Genomic DNA, 17,953 nt, shown 5'->3' with positions numbered 1-17,953 from the left:
TAATTGGTTTTTTTCCCCCCTGCTTTGTGAACTTTTGTTAAGATACCAAAATAGTTAAAATAATTTAGACAAAGGAAATTGAGCTTAAGTAAAATACTTATCAATCTATGTTGTCTGGAAAAATTCTTGGTAGGGAGCATAGAATGAGTTTTTAAATTTATCTTTGGATTTCAATTATGCATGCCACTCTTATACCCCATCACTGTATATAATTAGGAACTGGCTGTATATTCCATAGTGACACAGGCTGTAATTATTGGTTGTGATCTGCAATTATCATTTAACCTAGGTTAAGATAGTAGAAGTTGGGCCATTTTTCACCTGTTCCACTCAATTCCAGTTTGATTATTTTTGAACTACTATGAAATATGCAATATTATCACTGGTAGTGACACTGATATGTCACTACTTATATGACAATTACTGCTTACAAGTAGAAATGGTTGCTTTCCTCATTGAGCTGTGCCCTGGGATCCTATCACACGCAGTCGGCCACACAATATGTACAACTTGCTATTTTTGTTCTGTTTGTGTATTTTATAGAGACTTTGACATTTGAAAAATATGGAACATTGAGGGGTAAATTTAAGAAAATATTTGTTAATGCTAATTGAATCTACCTTACCCTATTTGACGATTTGATGATTTTATAAATATTTAGCTCTCTCCTCCATCTCTCCGGTTGTGTTTTATTGTTCTGCATTCCAAGCCTGTGGCCATTTTTGTCTTGTGTTCCACAACGTGCATCAAATATTTGAGACTCAAAGTGGTGTGGTGATTCAGCTCACTGCTCTAAGTAGTGCTATACCTAAACCATTTGAGTAGTCAGCTTCGAAATTGCTCCAAGAAAGGAAATCTCATGAATTGGCTAAAATGTAACTTTGTCTCCTAGAGAAGCCTTCTTTGTCTCCTCCGATTAGCACCTCCTCCTCCCTTCCATAGTGTTTTGGGCAGTTCATGCATTCATTCCACAAATAACAGAATAACTTTTGATTCATGACTTTCTCCCTCCAAGCTGAAAACTTGATGGAGGGTAACATGATCTTTGTTTCCCACTGCATCATCTGTGAATATACATTGTAAGTATTGAACAAATTTTTACGAAAAGAACAAATACTTTGGTAAACAATTCTTTGTAACTGTCATTCTTAGAACCTGAATTGAGTTTAAAATTCTTCTTCTGGAGATTGGATTGTCTGTAGTATGACTGCTGGGAACTTTTAAAGTGGATGGTAATACTATGTTTTGTTTTGCTTCATTAACCTTCTATCTACTTGTCTTTATTTTGGAAATCTTTTAAAATGAAGATAAATTACAGTTATAACATAAAGCATCATCTTCATTTTTAAAAAGTAAAATGCATGTGTATAGTCATGACTTGATTACTCAGGTAACTTGCTTTCATCTTAGTGTAAACAATATCACCTTTAACCATTTCTTCTTTATTCAAGTCACTTGCTTTTATCTTTCCATGTAGATCTAATATTAAAAGATATTATTGGAATGCTGCAGCTTTCCAATAAGATCTGTCCACATTCTCTATCTCTTTATAAAGTTATAGAGTAGGGGGACAAAGAGTATTTGAGTTATACTCTGTTTAATATTAAAGAACAATGCATTTTTTTTCACCCTAATTCCCACCCAAAGTAGGTAAATAAGAATCAGAATCATCCTCTCAAAATTCTGACCTCAGAATTTCCTAAGAAATGTGAACCTGTAGGAATTCTTTGCTTTTGATCTTCTTTTCCTGTTTTTCATTCCAAGGCCACTGGTCTTACATTCTAAATGGAAGAACATAGAGTCCTACAATCTCAGGATGGAAAGTATATTGAAGGTCACGTAGTGCAAATACTGGGTAACTGAATGCCTTTGGTAACAACTCTGTAAAGTCTTCATCTAGCCTATTCTTGGAAACCTCCAGTGATCTAACACGTCCTTTCCTGCGGCAGCAGATTCTATCTTTGTTGTCAGCTTTGACGCCTACAAACTGATTCCTTGCAGTGAGCTCTAACTACTCATAGTTTCCACATATTTCTTCTATTTTACCCTTTGGGCTCATAAAGGGCAAGTTGAACCCATCTCTCTTAGTCAGTTTGGGGTGCTATAACAGAAATACCATAGACTTCATAGATTAAACAGCAAACATTTATTTCTCACAGTTCGGGAGGTTGGGAAGTCCAAGCTTGACAGCACATCTGGTGTCTGATGAGTGCCTGCTTCCCGGCTTGTAGGCAGCTGTCTTCTCATATCCTAACAGGATGGAGAGAGCAAGCTGGCACCCTGACCTCTCCTTATAAGGGCACTAATCCCATTCATGAAGGCTGTACCCTCATGACCTAATGACCTCCCAAAGGCCCCCACCTCTGAATACCATCACATTGGGGATTAGATTTCAACATATGAATTTGGAGGGGGGGACACAAACCTTCAGACCATAATGCCATTTTATATAGTATAGCCCATGTGAAGGTGACACTCGTGTTTCCTCAAAGTCTTTTTTTGTCTAGGCTAACCCCTTTCATTTCCTCAGTGGTTCTCCAGGCGACCTGATTTCACATCTCCTCACCATCCTAGTTGCTCTGAATAGATTTGTTTTGCTTGTCTCTGCAGCATCCAGCACTGAGTGTGATACTCCAGGCGTGCTCTGATGAGCTGAGAATAGGCTGTGAGCATCACCTTCCTCAGTTCAGATATCATACTCTCGTTAGCACATGTAGCAACGGAAGAGTTGAAATGTCTGACTACGGACAGAGACTGGTCAGATACAACGATTCTTCTCATTTTACTTCTTTACTATTTTACTTCTAGGTGTCCTTAAATTTGTCCACTTTGTTGGATACAGTTTTAAAACTCTGTTAACTGGAAAAAAAAAAAAACCAAACTTCATTTCAGGGCTCGGATCTTGCATCATACTTAATAGAGAATGGTCTTGGACAAGTTCATTAATCTTTCTAAAGCAGCAGTTTTATAGTATTTACCTTACAAGATTATTGTGAGGACTAAATTAGTTGTGAAATGCTCACATGTAAAGTAAAAGTTAAAGTGCTTAAGCACATGGTGAGTGCTCAGTGCATGTTAGTGTTAATAATCTTTACAATTGTTACTTATTCCAAGAGTTCTGGGAAATGCTTATTTTAATACTGAACAAATAGGAAGGGTTGTGGCTTCATTATATTTTTAGTATCATCTAACATATCTAATCTAGACCTACAAGAATAAAAGCTATACATAAAAAATTCACCACCGCACATTTGTCCAAACGCCTTGACAAATTAGAACAAAATAGAACAAAGTTCTGACATTAGTTATTCATTTCGAGTAAGAGAACAGGTGATATGTTGTAAAGAATGTTGACTTCTCATATCTTTAATATTAAAAATAATTGTATTAACTTTCTACCAAAATGATTATTTCTTTTATATAAATCTAAGAACTGCTGCTATCTGCCATATTTTGGAAAGATTACAGTTTTTGAAAATATGGAAGCTAGTGATCATTTTTGTCCTTTAAAATATTTGTTTCTGCTGATACATTTCAGCACCACAGCCTGGCCTTTTCCAGGTTAAGATGCTGAGCCAAACCTCAGAGTCTCTGCAAAAGAGAGTGGAGTCTCCCTCCCCTCTATAATTTAGTTAGTGGGAACCACAGCTGGTAAATCTTTGGGGGGAAACTATTTTCAACTATTTAAAAACTTTTGTATCAGGAAAATAGAAATACATTTGTGTCAATCTTAGAAGCAAGTAAACAAGTTGAGGGTTGTGGGTCAATTCCCCAGGTGGTGAGGTACAGCTTAGTAGCAATGAAAGACTGACTGAACACCTGTAGGATCCAGAGGCTGTCAGATACGTTTTGGATAAATCATTCCTCTTTAGTGTCCTTCATTAAGAGGTGTAGTTGGATGATAAGGATGTTTATTAAATGCTTTTTTAAAGATGCCTTTTAAATTTACTGTTGAAAGAATATTCATAGCAGAAGCAATCTTTGATATAAGCCATATTTCAAGAATAATTATTATCATGTCCTTTTTATAGCAGCTCTTACACACACACACACACACACACACACACCCCAACGGTTTGTTAGACCAGCTTGTACTGGCTCACAAAAGCTTACTGTTAACTTTTCAGGAGTTTTGTATGCTGCTTAATCTCAGACAACTAGCTTGAAATTTGCCATGGAAATGGGAGTAGTTACACCATGGAAACTGGTGAATGCTACAAATCAAAGCCTTTTTTTTTTTTTTTTTTTCTCGTGGACAGCTGGTTGTTAAACACTTACCAGCACAACTGTGCCCCAAACTCTTTCCTCAAATAAAATAAAGAGCTGTTAGCATTGAAGATGGTTTTAGTGTGAAAGTTTATATGAGAAAAAGAATAAACTGGTTTTTTTTTCCCCTGTGTTCTCAGGGATACGGAAAGACCGCAGAGGAGGGAGAATGTTGAAGCACAAGCGCCAGAGAGATGATGGGGAGGGCAGGAACGAAGCGGAGCCCTCTGGAGACAGGAGATCTGCCAACCTTTGGCCAAGCCCACTCTTGATTAAACACACTAAGAAGAACAGCCCCGTCTTGTCCCTGACAGCCGATCAGATGATCAGTGCCTTGTTGGAGGCTGAGCCCCCCATAATCTATTCCGAGTACGATCCTACCAGACCCTTCAGTGAGGCTTCAATGATGGGCTTGCTGACCAGCCTTGCAGACAGGGAGCTGGTCCACATGATCAACTGGGCAAAGAGAGTGCCAGGTAAGAACACTAAGCTCGACTGTTTTTTTCAGAGCCATTAACTATTCATGAACTGGCTGCGGTATCATGGGAGAAACAGTGGGAAACAATAGTTTGTTATCTAATTGGTTTCAAGTTTACATCAGAATTGGTTAAAATTTTTCAGTATCCATACACTGTAATTCTCCTGGAAGTTAGGATATAATGTTTTGAAATCAAAATCTAGATGACTAAAGTCTTTAATCTGACATTATTTTTAACCCATCGATATTCACCAAAAAATTGGGGGTGGACTCTAGGTAATAAATGCATTTAATATTATATGTTCACAGTGGCAGAAATTTTTAACACTAAGTGATCTATGCCCTATAAATTTTTAATATTGAGGACTTTTCTTCAAAACACCTAAATTATGAATCATCAATTTTACCTTAAAAGATTTTACTTTAAGGTATTTATAGACTAAAGAGATAATAATTTTTTTTTTTTATTTACTGAATGCCACTTATTCATTCAACTGTCTAGTCTTAATATTTTAGGACAAAGGTAATACAATAGAAAAATAAATTAAGTTCTCATCCCTGAGAGGAGCTTGTAGAAAGATGACAGTGGCTGAAGTGATACTTGGTCCTTCAGTCGATACTCTCAGAACTGGTGTTCCTGTAAAACTTGACTGTTGCTCTTGTTGTTCAGGGAGAAGAACTCTAGTTATTATGGAAACAAGACTAGAAAATGACCTCCTCCATGCCCCATCATATCCATTCAGGAGCTAACGTAGATGAACCAAGGCAAGAGGAAGTTAAATCTTTTTTTCTGGGCTTATAGATCAAATGAGTAATGAATTTAGACAGTGATTGTCTTGTGTGCTTTCTTTTAATAGATTAAATTAGTTATTACCTATGAAGCAGGGGACTTTTTTTTTTTATTAAACTATATAAATGTGGAGTTTTGTACTTGCATTTTAGAGATCTATTATAGGCCAAGAAAAACATATATCTGGCCTTAGATACTGGTTCATGTATTTGCATTTCTTAACATATAAACATGTGGTCCTTTGAATAAGGAGCCAGCAATGTTGTGATCCAAACTTGGTAGAGGGCATCTATTTAGGTAGCAGAGGTTGGGTTACATGGAAACATGGGGATTAACAGGCATATTTAGATTTCAGACTCAGTCCAACTGGCAAATAAAAATTCCCAGCCATCTTTGGAATTAGGAGTTTTAATGAGCACTTACCTACCTTAGCATTCCCATGTGAAGCAGACCCATGATAAGTAAATATTGGAATTTACATGTAATGTGGTTATAGGTTTTATCTTTATATTTATTATTGCCTTTGTTTAAAAAAATACTTTGGGAGAAGAGGAAAAAACAAACAAACAACTAAGGATCATATACCTGAGAGCCAACTCTAGTTACTGTTAAGTTTTATTGTCCTATAAGCGTATATTTTCCTGAATGTAGTTTTGGTAATACTAGCTCCAGAACACTGTTGAAGTCAAGTATATATTTTTCATACTTATCAGTAGACTTCCATCATGACATTTTTATAATTATAAAAATTTGAAGGGCATTTGAAACAATGAGAATTAAGTTCAAATACATTACCAGTGGATGAAGATTTCATGGCAATAATCTTCTGAATTTAGGAATAAAATGGAGCTGGAAATCAAGGGAAGGAAAATATTATGTCCATGCTTAGACATCCCATTGTTAAACCCAGAACTAAACAAATTTATGATAATGTGATGTGTAGCAAAACCACTCTATAACTTGATTATATTAGTTTAAAAGACCTGAATGATTCCAAAATCCTTGGACCAGACTGTATCTTGTTACTTGATGGTTTAAAAAAAAAAGAATTATAAAGGCAAAAATGAAATTATATATATGCTATTGGAATATAGCTGTTGTAAATCAAAAGCCTAGTAGTCTGACCAAGCAGAATAAAAATAGTCATTGATTTTAAAAAGATGAAAAATGAGGGAAGAAAAATGTCTTCTGGAATCATCTTTGAAGGTGATTGTCAAACTTTTCAGAAAATTTGACAAAGTCACATTTTGAAAAGCTTTTTTGTATCCAAATACTCTCTGTCATTAAAAAATATAGTTCACACTGAAAATCTAATATAGACAATATTACATTTATATGGTCACAGTTTGAGAATAATAATAATAATAATTTAATATAGAGGGAATAGAAAACATCATTAGTAAGAAAGGCAGTAAGAAAGCAGTTATAGAAGTATCTGGAATTAGCTGTATGATACAAAAACCTGCATAGAACATTTGGATATCCTCAGATGGCTATCAGTATAACAGAGATTGTGAATTGACTTCATTTTTAAAAATTTCAGCATTAATGGAGTATAATTGACAAATAAGATTATATTTAAAGTGTACATTATGGTAATTTGATATACTTAGACGTTATAAAAGGATTCCCTATATCTAGTTGATTAAACATCCATCGCCTCACACATTTACTTTTTTTTTTCTGATGAGAGCATTTAAGTTCTACTTTCTTAGCAAATCCATTATACAATACAGTGTTTTGAATTATAATCACCATGTTTTATATTAGCTCCTCAGATCTTTTTCATGTTATAGCTGAAAGTTTATACTCTAACCAACCTCTCCCTATTTGTCCCATCCTCTAAACCCTGGCAACCACTTTTCTACTCTCTTTTTGTGAATTTGACTTTTTTTTTTTTTTAGATTCCATGTATAAGTGATACCATGCAATATTAATCTTTTTCTGACTGGCTTATTTCACGTAGCATGATACCCTCAAGGTCCATCCATGTTGCCACAGATGGCAGGATTTCCTTCTTTCTTGTAGCTGAATAATATTCCATTATATATCTATGTAGATATAGATTTATCAGATCTTCCTTAACCATTCATCTGTTGATGGTCACTTAGTTCATTTCCATATCTTGGATATCTTGGCTATTCGAATAATGCTGAAATGAACATGGGACTACAGATATCTCTTTGATATCCTGTTTTCAACTCCTTTGGATATACACCCAGAAAGGGGATTGCTGGATCTTATGGTAGTTCTACATTATTTTGGGGGGGAACTCTTTACTGTTTTCCACAGTGGTTGCACCAGATTACAATCTCACCAACAGTATACAAGGATTCCCTTTTCTCCACATCCTCACCAACACTTATTATCCGTTGTCTTTTTGATGATAGCCAACTTAACAGGTGTGAGGTGATATCTCATTGTGGTTTTGATTTGTATTTCCCTGATGATTGGTTGAGGATATTTTTATGTACCCATTGGCATTTGTATATCTTCTTTGGAAAAATGTATATTCAGCTCCTCTGCCCATTTTTTAATCATAGGGTTTTTTTTCTTTTTTTTTTTGCTATATGTGCTCTTCATATATTTTGGATATTAACCCTTTATCAGATACATAATTTGCAAATATTTTCTCCCATTTGGTAAGCTGCCTTTTTGTTTTGTTGATGGTGTCCTTTGCTATGCAAAAACTTCTTAATGAAGTCTCACTTGTTTATTTTTGCTTTTGCTGCCTTTGCTTTTGGTGTCAAATCCAAAAAAAACTATTGCCAAGATTGATGTCAAGGAGCTTTTCCCCTATGTTTTCTGCTAGGAATTTTATAGTTTCAGGTCTTACATTCATGTCCTTAATCCATTTTGAATTGATTTTGTGTGTGTGTGTGTGTGTGTGAGTGGTGTAGATAGGGGTCCAGTTTCATCTCTTGCATGTGAATATCCAGTTTTCCTAACATATTTTGAAGACACTATCCTGTTGCTATTGAGTATTCTTGGTTCTCTTGTCAAATATTAGTTGACTGTATACGCACGGGTTAATTTCTGGGCTCTCTATTCTGTTCCCTTGATCTACTTTTTTTTTTAATGCCAATACCATGCTGTTTTGATTACTATAGCTTTGTAATATAGTTTGAAATCAGGAAGTGTGACACTGATGCCTACAGCTTTGTTTTTCTTTCTCACGATTGCTTTGGCTATTTGGGATCTTTTGTGGTTCCATAAAATTTTAGGATTTTTAAAATGTTTTTGTAAAAAATGCTATTGAGACTTTGATAGGAATTTCATTGAACCTGCAGATTGTTTTTGGTAGTATGGACAGTTTAACAGTATTAATTTTTCCAGTCCATGAGCATAGAATATTTTTCTATTTCTTTGTACCTTCTTCAGTTTCTTTCATCAATGTCATAGTTTTCAGTGTTCAGATCTTTCACCTCCTTGGCTAAAGTTATTCCTAGGTATTTTATTCTTTTTAATGCAGTTGTAAATAGGATCATTTCATTCATTTGTCTTTTTTTTTTTTTAAACACTAATTTCAAAGTGTCCCTTCCATCATTCTTTTTTTTTTTTTTTAATTAATTAATTAATTAATTTTTTATTTTATGGCTGTGTTGGGTCTTCGTTTCTGTGCAAGGGCTTTCTCTAGTTGTGGCAAGCGGGGGCCACTCTTCATCACGGTGCGCGGGCCTCTCACTATCGCGGCCTCTCTTGTTGCGGAGCACAGGCTCCAGATGCGCAGGCTCAGTAATTGTGGCTCACGGGCCCAGTTGCTCCGCGGCATGTGGGATCTTCCCAGACCAGGGCTCGAACCCGTGTGCCTTGCATTGGCAGGCAGATTCTCAACCACTGCGCCACCAGGGAAGCCCCTCATTTGTCTTTTTGATAGTTTGTTGTTTGTATATAGAAATGCAACTGCTTTCTGCATATTGCTTTTGTATCTGGCAACTTTACTGAATTTATTCTAATAGTTTTTTGGTGGAGTCTTTAGGATTTTCTATGTTTGATGTCATGTCATCTGCAAATAGAGACAATTTTACTTCTTCCTTTTCAATTTGGATGCCTTTTTTCTCTTTTTCTTGCCTAATTACTATGGTTAGGACTCCCAGTACTATGTTGATTGGGAGTGGTGAGACAGGGTACTCTTGTCTTGTTCTTGATCTTAGAGGAAAAACTTTCAATTTCTCACTGTTTAGTATGATGTTAGCTGTGGGCTTTTTATGTATGCCCTTTATTATGTTGAGGTATGTTTCCTCTACACCCACTTTGTTGAGAGTTTTTATCATGAATGGATGTTGAATTTTGCAAATGCTTTTCCTACATCTATTGAGATGATCATATGGTTTTTATCCTTCATTTTGTTAATGTTGTGTGTTGATTGATTTGTGGATGTTGAACCATCCTTTAATCCCTGGAATAAATCTCACTTGATCATGGTGTGTGATTCGTTTAATGTATTGTTGAATTTGGTTTGCTAATATTTTGTTGAGAATTTTTGCATCTATATTCACCAGGGATACTGACCTGTAATTTTCTTTTCTTGTAGTGTCCTTGTCTGGTTTTGGTATCAGGGTAATGATGGATTTATAAAATGATTTTGGAAGTGTTTCCTCTTCTATTTTTTGGAACAGTTTGAGATTCTTCTTTAAGTGTTTGGTAGAATCCACCAGTGATGCAATCTGGTCCTAGATTTGTCTTTGTTGAGATGTTTTTGATTACTGATTAGATTTCCTTACTAGTAATGGTCTGTTTGGATTTTCTGTTTTCATGATTCAGCCTTGGTAGCTTGTGTATTTCCAGGAATTTATCAATTTCTTCTTGTGTCCAATTTGTTGGTGTATAATGATTCATAGTAGTTTCTTATGATCTTTTGTATTTGTGTGGTATCAGTTATAATGTCTCCTCTTTCATTTCTGATTTTATTTATTTGTGATCTTTTTTTTTTTCTCTTGGTAAATCTAGCTAAAGGTTTGTCTATTTTGTTTATCTTTTCAAAAAACCAGCTCTTAGTTTCAAAGATCTATTCTGTTTTCTTTTTAATCTTGATTTCATATTTCCACTCTAATCTTTGCTATTTACTTCCTTCTACTAGTTTTTGGCTTACTTTGTTCTTCTTTTCTATTTCCTTAGATGTAAAATTGGTTGTTGATTTGAGCTCCTTTTTTTCTCAATGTAATGAGTGCTTTCCTTTTTTCTTAATGCAGCTGTAAACTTCCTTGTTAGACTGCTTTGCTGCATTTTGTAAGTTTTGGTATGTTTTATTTCAGTTTTCATCTGTGTCAAGGAATTTTTTGATTTTTCTTTGACCCATTTGTTTTTCAGTAGCATGTTGTTTAATTTCCAAATATTTGTGAATTTTAAAGTTTTCTTCTTGTACTTGATTTCTAGTTTCATACCACTGTGGTTGGAAAAGATACTTTATATGATTTCAATATTCTTAAATTTATTGTCTTATTTTGTGTTCTAACATATGATCTATCCTGGAGAATGTTCCATGTGTGCTTGAGAAAAATGTGTTTTCTGCTGCTATTGGATGAAAAGTCTGTTAAGTCCATCTGGTCTAATATGTAGTTTAAGTCCAATGTTTTCCTCATTGATTTTCTGTGTGGGTGATCTATGCATTGTTGAAAGTGGGGTATTGAATTTCCCTACTATTGTTGTATTGCTGTCTATTTCTCTCTTCAGGTCTGTTAATGTTTGTTTCATGTGTTTAGGTGCTCCTATTTTAGGTGCATAAATATTTGCAAATATTATATCCTCTACTGGATTGACCCCTTTATCATTATATAATGACTTTTTGGTCTCTTATTAAAGTCTTTTGCTCGAATTCTATTTTGTCTGAGATAAGTATAGCTATCCCACTTTCTTTTGGTTTCCATTTGCATGGAGTATCTTTTTTCCATTCTTTCACTTTCTATCTGTGTGTGTCCTTAAACCCAAAGTGAGTATCTTGTCAGGAGCATACAGTTGGATCTTGTTTTCTGATCCATTCATTCACTCTATGTCTTTTCATTGGAGAATTTAGTCCATTTACATTTAAAGTAATTATTGATAGGTGTTTACTTATTGCCATTTTGTTGATTTTTTTCTGGCTGTTTGTAATTTCCCTGTTTCTTTTTTCTTCTCTTGCTCTTTTCCTTTGTGGTTTGATGACTTTCTTTAGTGGTATGTTTAGATTCCTTTCTCATTATCTTTTGTGTATCTATTATAGGTTTTTGCTTTGTAGCTACCATGAAGCTTACATACAACAACTTATATTTATAAGTCTATTTTAAATTGATAACAACTTCTAAAGCTCTATATTTTTACTCTCCTTCCATGTTTTATGTTTGATGTCACAATTTACATTTTTACTACTTTTCATACTAGATCTATAAGTTAATTACCCACCATCATTACAACATTAGAGTATTCTGAATTTAACTCTATATTTACCTAATTAGTAAGATTTATACTTTCTTTTTTTTATTGAAGGATAGTTGATTTACAGTGTTTCTGGTGTAAAGAGATTCAGTTGTGTGTGTGTGTGTGTAAATTCTTTTCCATTATAGGTTATTATAAGATATTGAATATAGTTCCCTGTGCTATACAGTAGGTCCTTGTTGTTTACCTATTTTATAGATTTATATGTTCATATGTTTTTCTGTTACAATTAGCATCCTTTCATTTAAGCTTGAAGAAGTACATTTAACATTTCTTGTAAGTCTAGTCTAGTGGTGATGAACTCCCTCAGCTTTTGCTTATCAGGTAAAGTGCTGATCTCTCCTTCAATGCTGAAGGACAACTTTGCTGGGTAGAGTATTCTTGGATGGTGTTTTTTTTTTTTTCTTCAGCACTTTGAGTATATGATGCGACTCCCTTTTGCTCTGGAAAGTTTCTGCTGAAATACTGCTGATGGTCTTATCTATTGATAGCCTTGTATGTAACAAGTTGTTTTTCTCTTGGTGCTTTTAAGATTATCTCCTTGTTTTTAACTTTTGACACTTTAATTTTAATGTGTCTTGGTGTAGGTCTCTTTGGGTTCATCTTATTCGAAACTCTCTGAGCATCCCGGATCTGGATGTTTGTTTCTTTCCCCAGGTTAGGGAAGTTTTCAGCTATTATTTCTTTAGCTTTCTGTTCCTTTCAGTTTCTCTTGTACTGACCTTTTCTGGGACCACTGTGATGTGACTGTTGGTTTTCTTGATGTTGTCCTTATATAAGTTCCTTAAGCTGTCTTCACTCTTTTTCATGCTTTTTTCTTTTCACTCCTCTGATTGGACGAATTCTACTACCCTGTTTTTGAATTGCTGGTCCTTTCTTCTGCTTGATCTAGCTGATGTTGAACCCTTCTATTGAACTTTTCAGTGCAGTTATTGTATTCTTCAGTACTGTAATTTCTGTTTGATACTTTCTTATATTTCCTATGTCTTTAGTGAATTTCTCACTTTGTTCATGCCTTGTTCTTCTGACCTTGGTGAGCATCTTTGTGACCATTACTTTCAACCCTTTATTAGGTAAATCACTTATCTACATTTCATTAAAGTCTATTTCTGAGGTTTTATCTTGTACTTTTGTTTGGAACATATTCCTCTGTTTTTTCATTTTCCTTGACTCTCTGTATTGGTTTCTGTGCTTTAGATAAAACAGCCACCTCTTCCAGTCTTGAAAGAGTGGGTTCATGTTGGAGATGAACCTTACTGTTCAGCCCAGCCTGAGCTCTTGGTTGTCTCTCAGACCTTTGTGATTTTCCAAGGTGACTTCTTTGTTCTTAGAGGCTCCCAATAGTTGAGGGTATGCCAAGACCTGTCAGTATCCTAAAGGGGAGGATCTCACTGAGCATGTAGATACAGGCTGATTGGTAGCTGGACCCTCAGGTAACAGCTTTTAAAGTATACAAATAGATCCCTTTTAGGGGAAGACTGGGTGATGGGATTTTCTGTTTGCTTCCTCTGTGCTGAGCCTTGGCAGGGTAGCCCCTTAAGAATATTTGTTTGTTTGTTAAAAGCCTATGGGGCTGGCAAGTGCAGGCTTTGCTGGCCACTAGAGCCAGGTGATCAAGGGATGTATTCCTTAGGTGGCAGCTGCAAAAGCTAGGGTGCCAAACGTGTGTACAAGCTCCTCCCCGGGAGATATTGGCAATTTGGAGCAGCCTACAAGGAGAATGCAGAGATCGTGTCTCCTGCTTTCCCAATCTCTGGGGAGAATCAGTCAGTCCCTAGATTGTGCTAAATTAGAAACCTGACTCTCAGGTAACAGCTTTTAAAGTATGCAAATGGACCTTTTTCAGGGAAACACTGGGAAATGCATGTATCTGTTTGCTTCTTTTGTGCTGGACCCTGGGAAGATAGTGAGTCCATTAAGAACAATTTGATTGCTCTAGTATTATGGGGGTGGTTGATGTAAGCCCTGTTGGCTTCCAGAGCAATGTGCTTTGGGGGCCTACTCCTGGGGTACTAAATGTTGGGACCAAACCCTTCCCTTCCCAGGTAGAAGCTGGGAGTTGTGAGTTCCCTTCTGATTTTATGGCATTGTGCCAGGGTTTGGGTGTGGAGTTTCAGTGAGAGTGTGTCTCATTCCTACCCATTTCAAGGAGGGTATTTTCTCATTTGCCTAAAGTGAAGGAATCATTCGGCTAGTCTCTGGATTTCTTTTAGGGGAAATCACTCTGTTTGTAGGGGACATTTGGTATGCCTGTGGGAGTTTTGATTTCAGAGGTCTCCTGTGTCTCCATCTTGGACCATAACCCCCAGTTGACTTCATTTTGCATGATGAATTTTAATAAAAATAATCAGTTCATTGAACTATTCTAGTAGTTCTAGAAGTACGTTTTTACTAACAGAGTATTATCAGAATTTTCAAATGTTGGTGATTGTAAGTTGAATTTTCCTTTCTCGTAATTATCTAGGGCATATTTTTTGACTTGTAATATCTCTCTACTCAGACTCAAGACGTGAAGAGCATTATGATAAAATACATCATACAAGTATGATAATCAAGTTCCCATCTGTAAAGTACTTATAGCTGACCTGGCTTAAGATCACATCACGACATTAATTTTTTTCCCTCTGCAATTTAAAAACAATAGCAGCAAGGAGAATGATAAAAACCTACCTACGTCACTCTGACAAGTGATGCTTTTTTATAACAGGTGTTACATATCTCCTTTTTGATATCTAGCTATAGAGAAGGATTTTTCTCTTTATTGTTTGTACTGAAATTTGTTTATCTTTACGAAGCACTTTACACAATCTATCCATGGATGGAGAGTTAGTTTTAAAAGAGATTGTTAAATCTTAATTCATTATTATCCTATACACAATGACACTTGTCAACAAATGTAACATCATTATCTGAAGGTCAAAAAGGAAAAAACGTATGACTGCAAAGTTGTTATATTTTTAATTTCTGCATCGCACTTTATTGCATCATTGATTGGCTGATTCTTATTTTTCAATGTTAATCAAGTACATTTGATTTTTTCCCCCAGAAGCTTGAATTGCATCAGGAAGCCGTTAATTTGATTTATTAAAAATTATGCCTTTTCCAAAATTCACTATAATTTTATATACCTCAAGGGCAATTTCATACTTCAAGTTTGTGTTCTAGTTCTGTTTAATAGATATTTGGGCAAATATCTAGCCCTGGGCTCTTCACTGCCCTTTAAAGGCTGAAAAGTAGAAGCTTGACAGTTTCACTGAGCCCCAGGCACATCTCAGTGGGTTATGAGTGTGCTGAAGTTGCTGGCCCAGGAAGAAGAATAAAGGGGACATATGTTCACAGTCAAGCTCATGGGAAACATACTACCTTAACCACTTCTTCAGTCTTTCAGTGGCAAACTAGATGGCCTTTCTCCTCCTTTCCTGCCTAGGTCGCTCTGTACTCAATACTAGACGAGTCCCCTCTTCCTTCTGAGCCCCCGACTCCCCATCATTTTACTGTGGGTTTCTTTCTTGCTGTTTGGCCCCAGGGAGAGGGGAGAGGTTCAATTTTTCTGGGCATGCCCCCCACCAACCCCAAGCTCAGGTTTCTCTGGAGCTTCTTGTGTTATCTCTGAGACTTCATGGTTGTCTTAGCTGTTCCAGGGCTCAAGGCTGCTTCTGACTCTCTGTTCACCAGGAATCCAGTAATTACCTTCCTGGACTCTAATATTCATCCTCATCATACAAGTTAGCAATGAATCGAGCTCAGGAAATGCTTGTTGAATGAACGAATAAATGAATGAATGAAAGAAGCCTTTGGAAACTAATGATTTTTAAGAAATCTCTGAGCCCTGTTAGAACTCAATTTTTCCATAAAGTCGAAGTGATCTTTAAAGATGTGGTGTTACTCTTTTTCACCTCCCTTCAGAATCTACCTGCTGTTATGACATCCTTCTAGCAGCTGCCTTCACGAGACTCATTTCCAACCATTCTTTTGTGAGGGCCAGAGCAATATCCAGAGGCATGTACAGAACTTGGGCTCTGAGGACTTTAACAGGCTTCACTTGGCTAGCAGCAAGGTTGTTTCACTTCACGAGTGTAATTTAAACCTTAAAATGGGTATGGCCAAGGGGCCAAGGAGAGGGCACAATACCTCAGTCTGGGAATTGGGAGCATCTTCAAGGAACACATTTTATTCTGGGAGGTTCCTGTGGATTCTAGGGACTTGGCAATCCTACCCAGTACTCTGATTCCCAACTTGTAATCAGAGCAGTGGACCTTACTTTAAAGCTGTCATAGTTTTCCAGCCTGTTTCAGCATGGCACAGTGATGAAAGATAACTTGGAAGTGACTTGGAAGCATGGGTGACATCCCAGAGAGGCGACAGATACTTATGTTTAAGGGTAAGATTTGCGGTTTAGACTTTGCAACCTTTCTATAATAAGAGCCTTGGGACTGGGTTAGAATTACCCCGGCATGAATGGTGGCAGCCCCCTGGGAGCTTTCTTTGGAGCACTCAATTTCCAAGTCAGCCTTGCCCAGCTTTTCACTGCTCCTCTGGAAGCTCTGGTTGAAATCCAAGAAAAGCACCTACTTCCTGATTTTTCTTTCACGTGAAACTTTGAAGCCCCATTGAAGAGTGTTGGCCCAGATGCTGTTAAGCCTTTAAAATACGTTTCTCATCTCGAGAGTGTTTGAGAAAAATACCCCATCTGGGCTTCTTTGCCCCACCCTCCTCAGGGTTCTCAAGCCTCCTCGTGGGGAGTTGTTGGCCTGTGGCTGTGCTACTTCTGGGGCAGGGGGTAATTTGGCATGGAGAATGTCAGTTTTTTTGTATCTATTTATGTGCTAAACAGATGTAATACTACTGAAGTGTGTTGAAATAGGTTGAATTGTATACTTCCAAAAAAGTGTGTTGAAATTCTAACCCCTAGTACCTCAGAATGTGATCTTATTTGGAAATAGGGTCTTTATAGAGGAAATCAAGTTCAAGTGAGATCATTAGAGTGGGCCTTAATCTTTTAAAAAGAGGAAATTTGGATTCAGAGATGGACACGCAGGGAGGGAAGATGATGTGAAGACTCACAGAGAAAAGATGGCCATGTGATCGCAATGATGCTTCTCCAGGCTAAGGAACGCCAAGGACTGCCAGTAAGCACCAAAGGCAGACGAGGCAAGGACGGATCCTCCCCAAGAGGCCTCTGAGACAGCACGGCCCTACTGACACCTTGATTTCAGACTCCTAGCCTCCAGAAAGGTGAGGCAATGCATTTCTCTTGTTTTAAGGCACCCACTATTTAATACTTTGTGTGACAGTTCTAGGAAACGATTACCAATTGTTTTAAAAATAAAAGGGACTTGTATTTCTAAGGCAAAAGAAATAAGGAGCTTTTGATTTTAAAAGGGATGTTTGGCTCACCTGGTGGAGGCTTGGCTAATCATTTACTCTTGTAGATTCTCTCCTTTGCCTGTCCAAGTGCTCCACTGAACTTGTGGCTTTGAAGTTGTTTTAGAACTTTAACAGTTCCATGCATCTACCTGGCAACTACCTGGTAAAAATTTTTAACCAACAAAAGAATGTTTTCATCTGGTACTTTAACAGTTTCCTCTTTTGCATTTATATCTTTGATCCATTTGAATTCATCCTGGTTTACACTGTGAGGTGCGACTCCAACGTTGTTTTTCTACAGGTGGCTGCACAGTTGTTGCGATTCCATTTATTGAACGGCCTCCTACAGAAGTATTGTTAAGACTTTTCTTGACCTTCCAAGTTGACTATTTGTTAAGAGCTTTTAAAGTAGAGTGATAGATATGACCCATTAGTTTACACGGTTGGTTATTTTTTTTCCCAATTCTAAAATCAAAAAGAAAATAAGGGATTTATTCACAAGTTATAAATTTTGCCTAATTTATATTAACTGAATATATAATGTGATTTGGTTATCTTGTGTAGATGTATTTCATAACATTCCACTGATCTTAGAAATAAGAAGCAAAAGTTCATGAGACGTGATACATTTTGAAAAGACT

The 17,953-nt window shown here is 36.4% G+C and overlaps 1 protein-coding gene across 2 annotated transcripts in view; it reads left to right on the top strand.

Annotated features, from left to right (window-relative positions):
* Positions 1-17,953, top strand: part of ESR1 (estrogen receptor 1) — a 259,834-nt gene that overhangs the window by 102,039 nt on the left and 139,842 nt on the right. For both annotated transcript variants that reach the window (XM_036872012.1, XM_036872013.1), the window contains exon 5: positions 4,407-4,742. In XM_036872012.1, coding sequence (XP_036727907.1) covers positions 4,407-4,742 — 336 coding nt within the window. The remainder of the gene's footprint in view (positions 1-4,406; positions 4,743-17,953) is intronic.

Source organism: Balaenoptera musculus, chromosome 12, assembly GCF_009873245.2.
Source record: "Balaenoptera musculus isolate JJ_BM4_2016_0621 chromosome 12, mBalMus1.pri.v3, whole genome shotgun sequence".
In the NCBI taxonomy this organism is placed as follows: domain Eukaryota; kingdom Metazoa; phylum Chordata; class Mammalia; order Artiodactyla; family Balaenopteridae; genus Balaenoptera; species Balaenoptera musculus.
The sequence above is the reverse complement of the archived record's forward strand: the minus strand, read 5'-3'. Positions and strand labels throughout refer to the sequence as shown.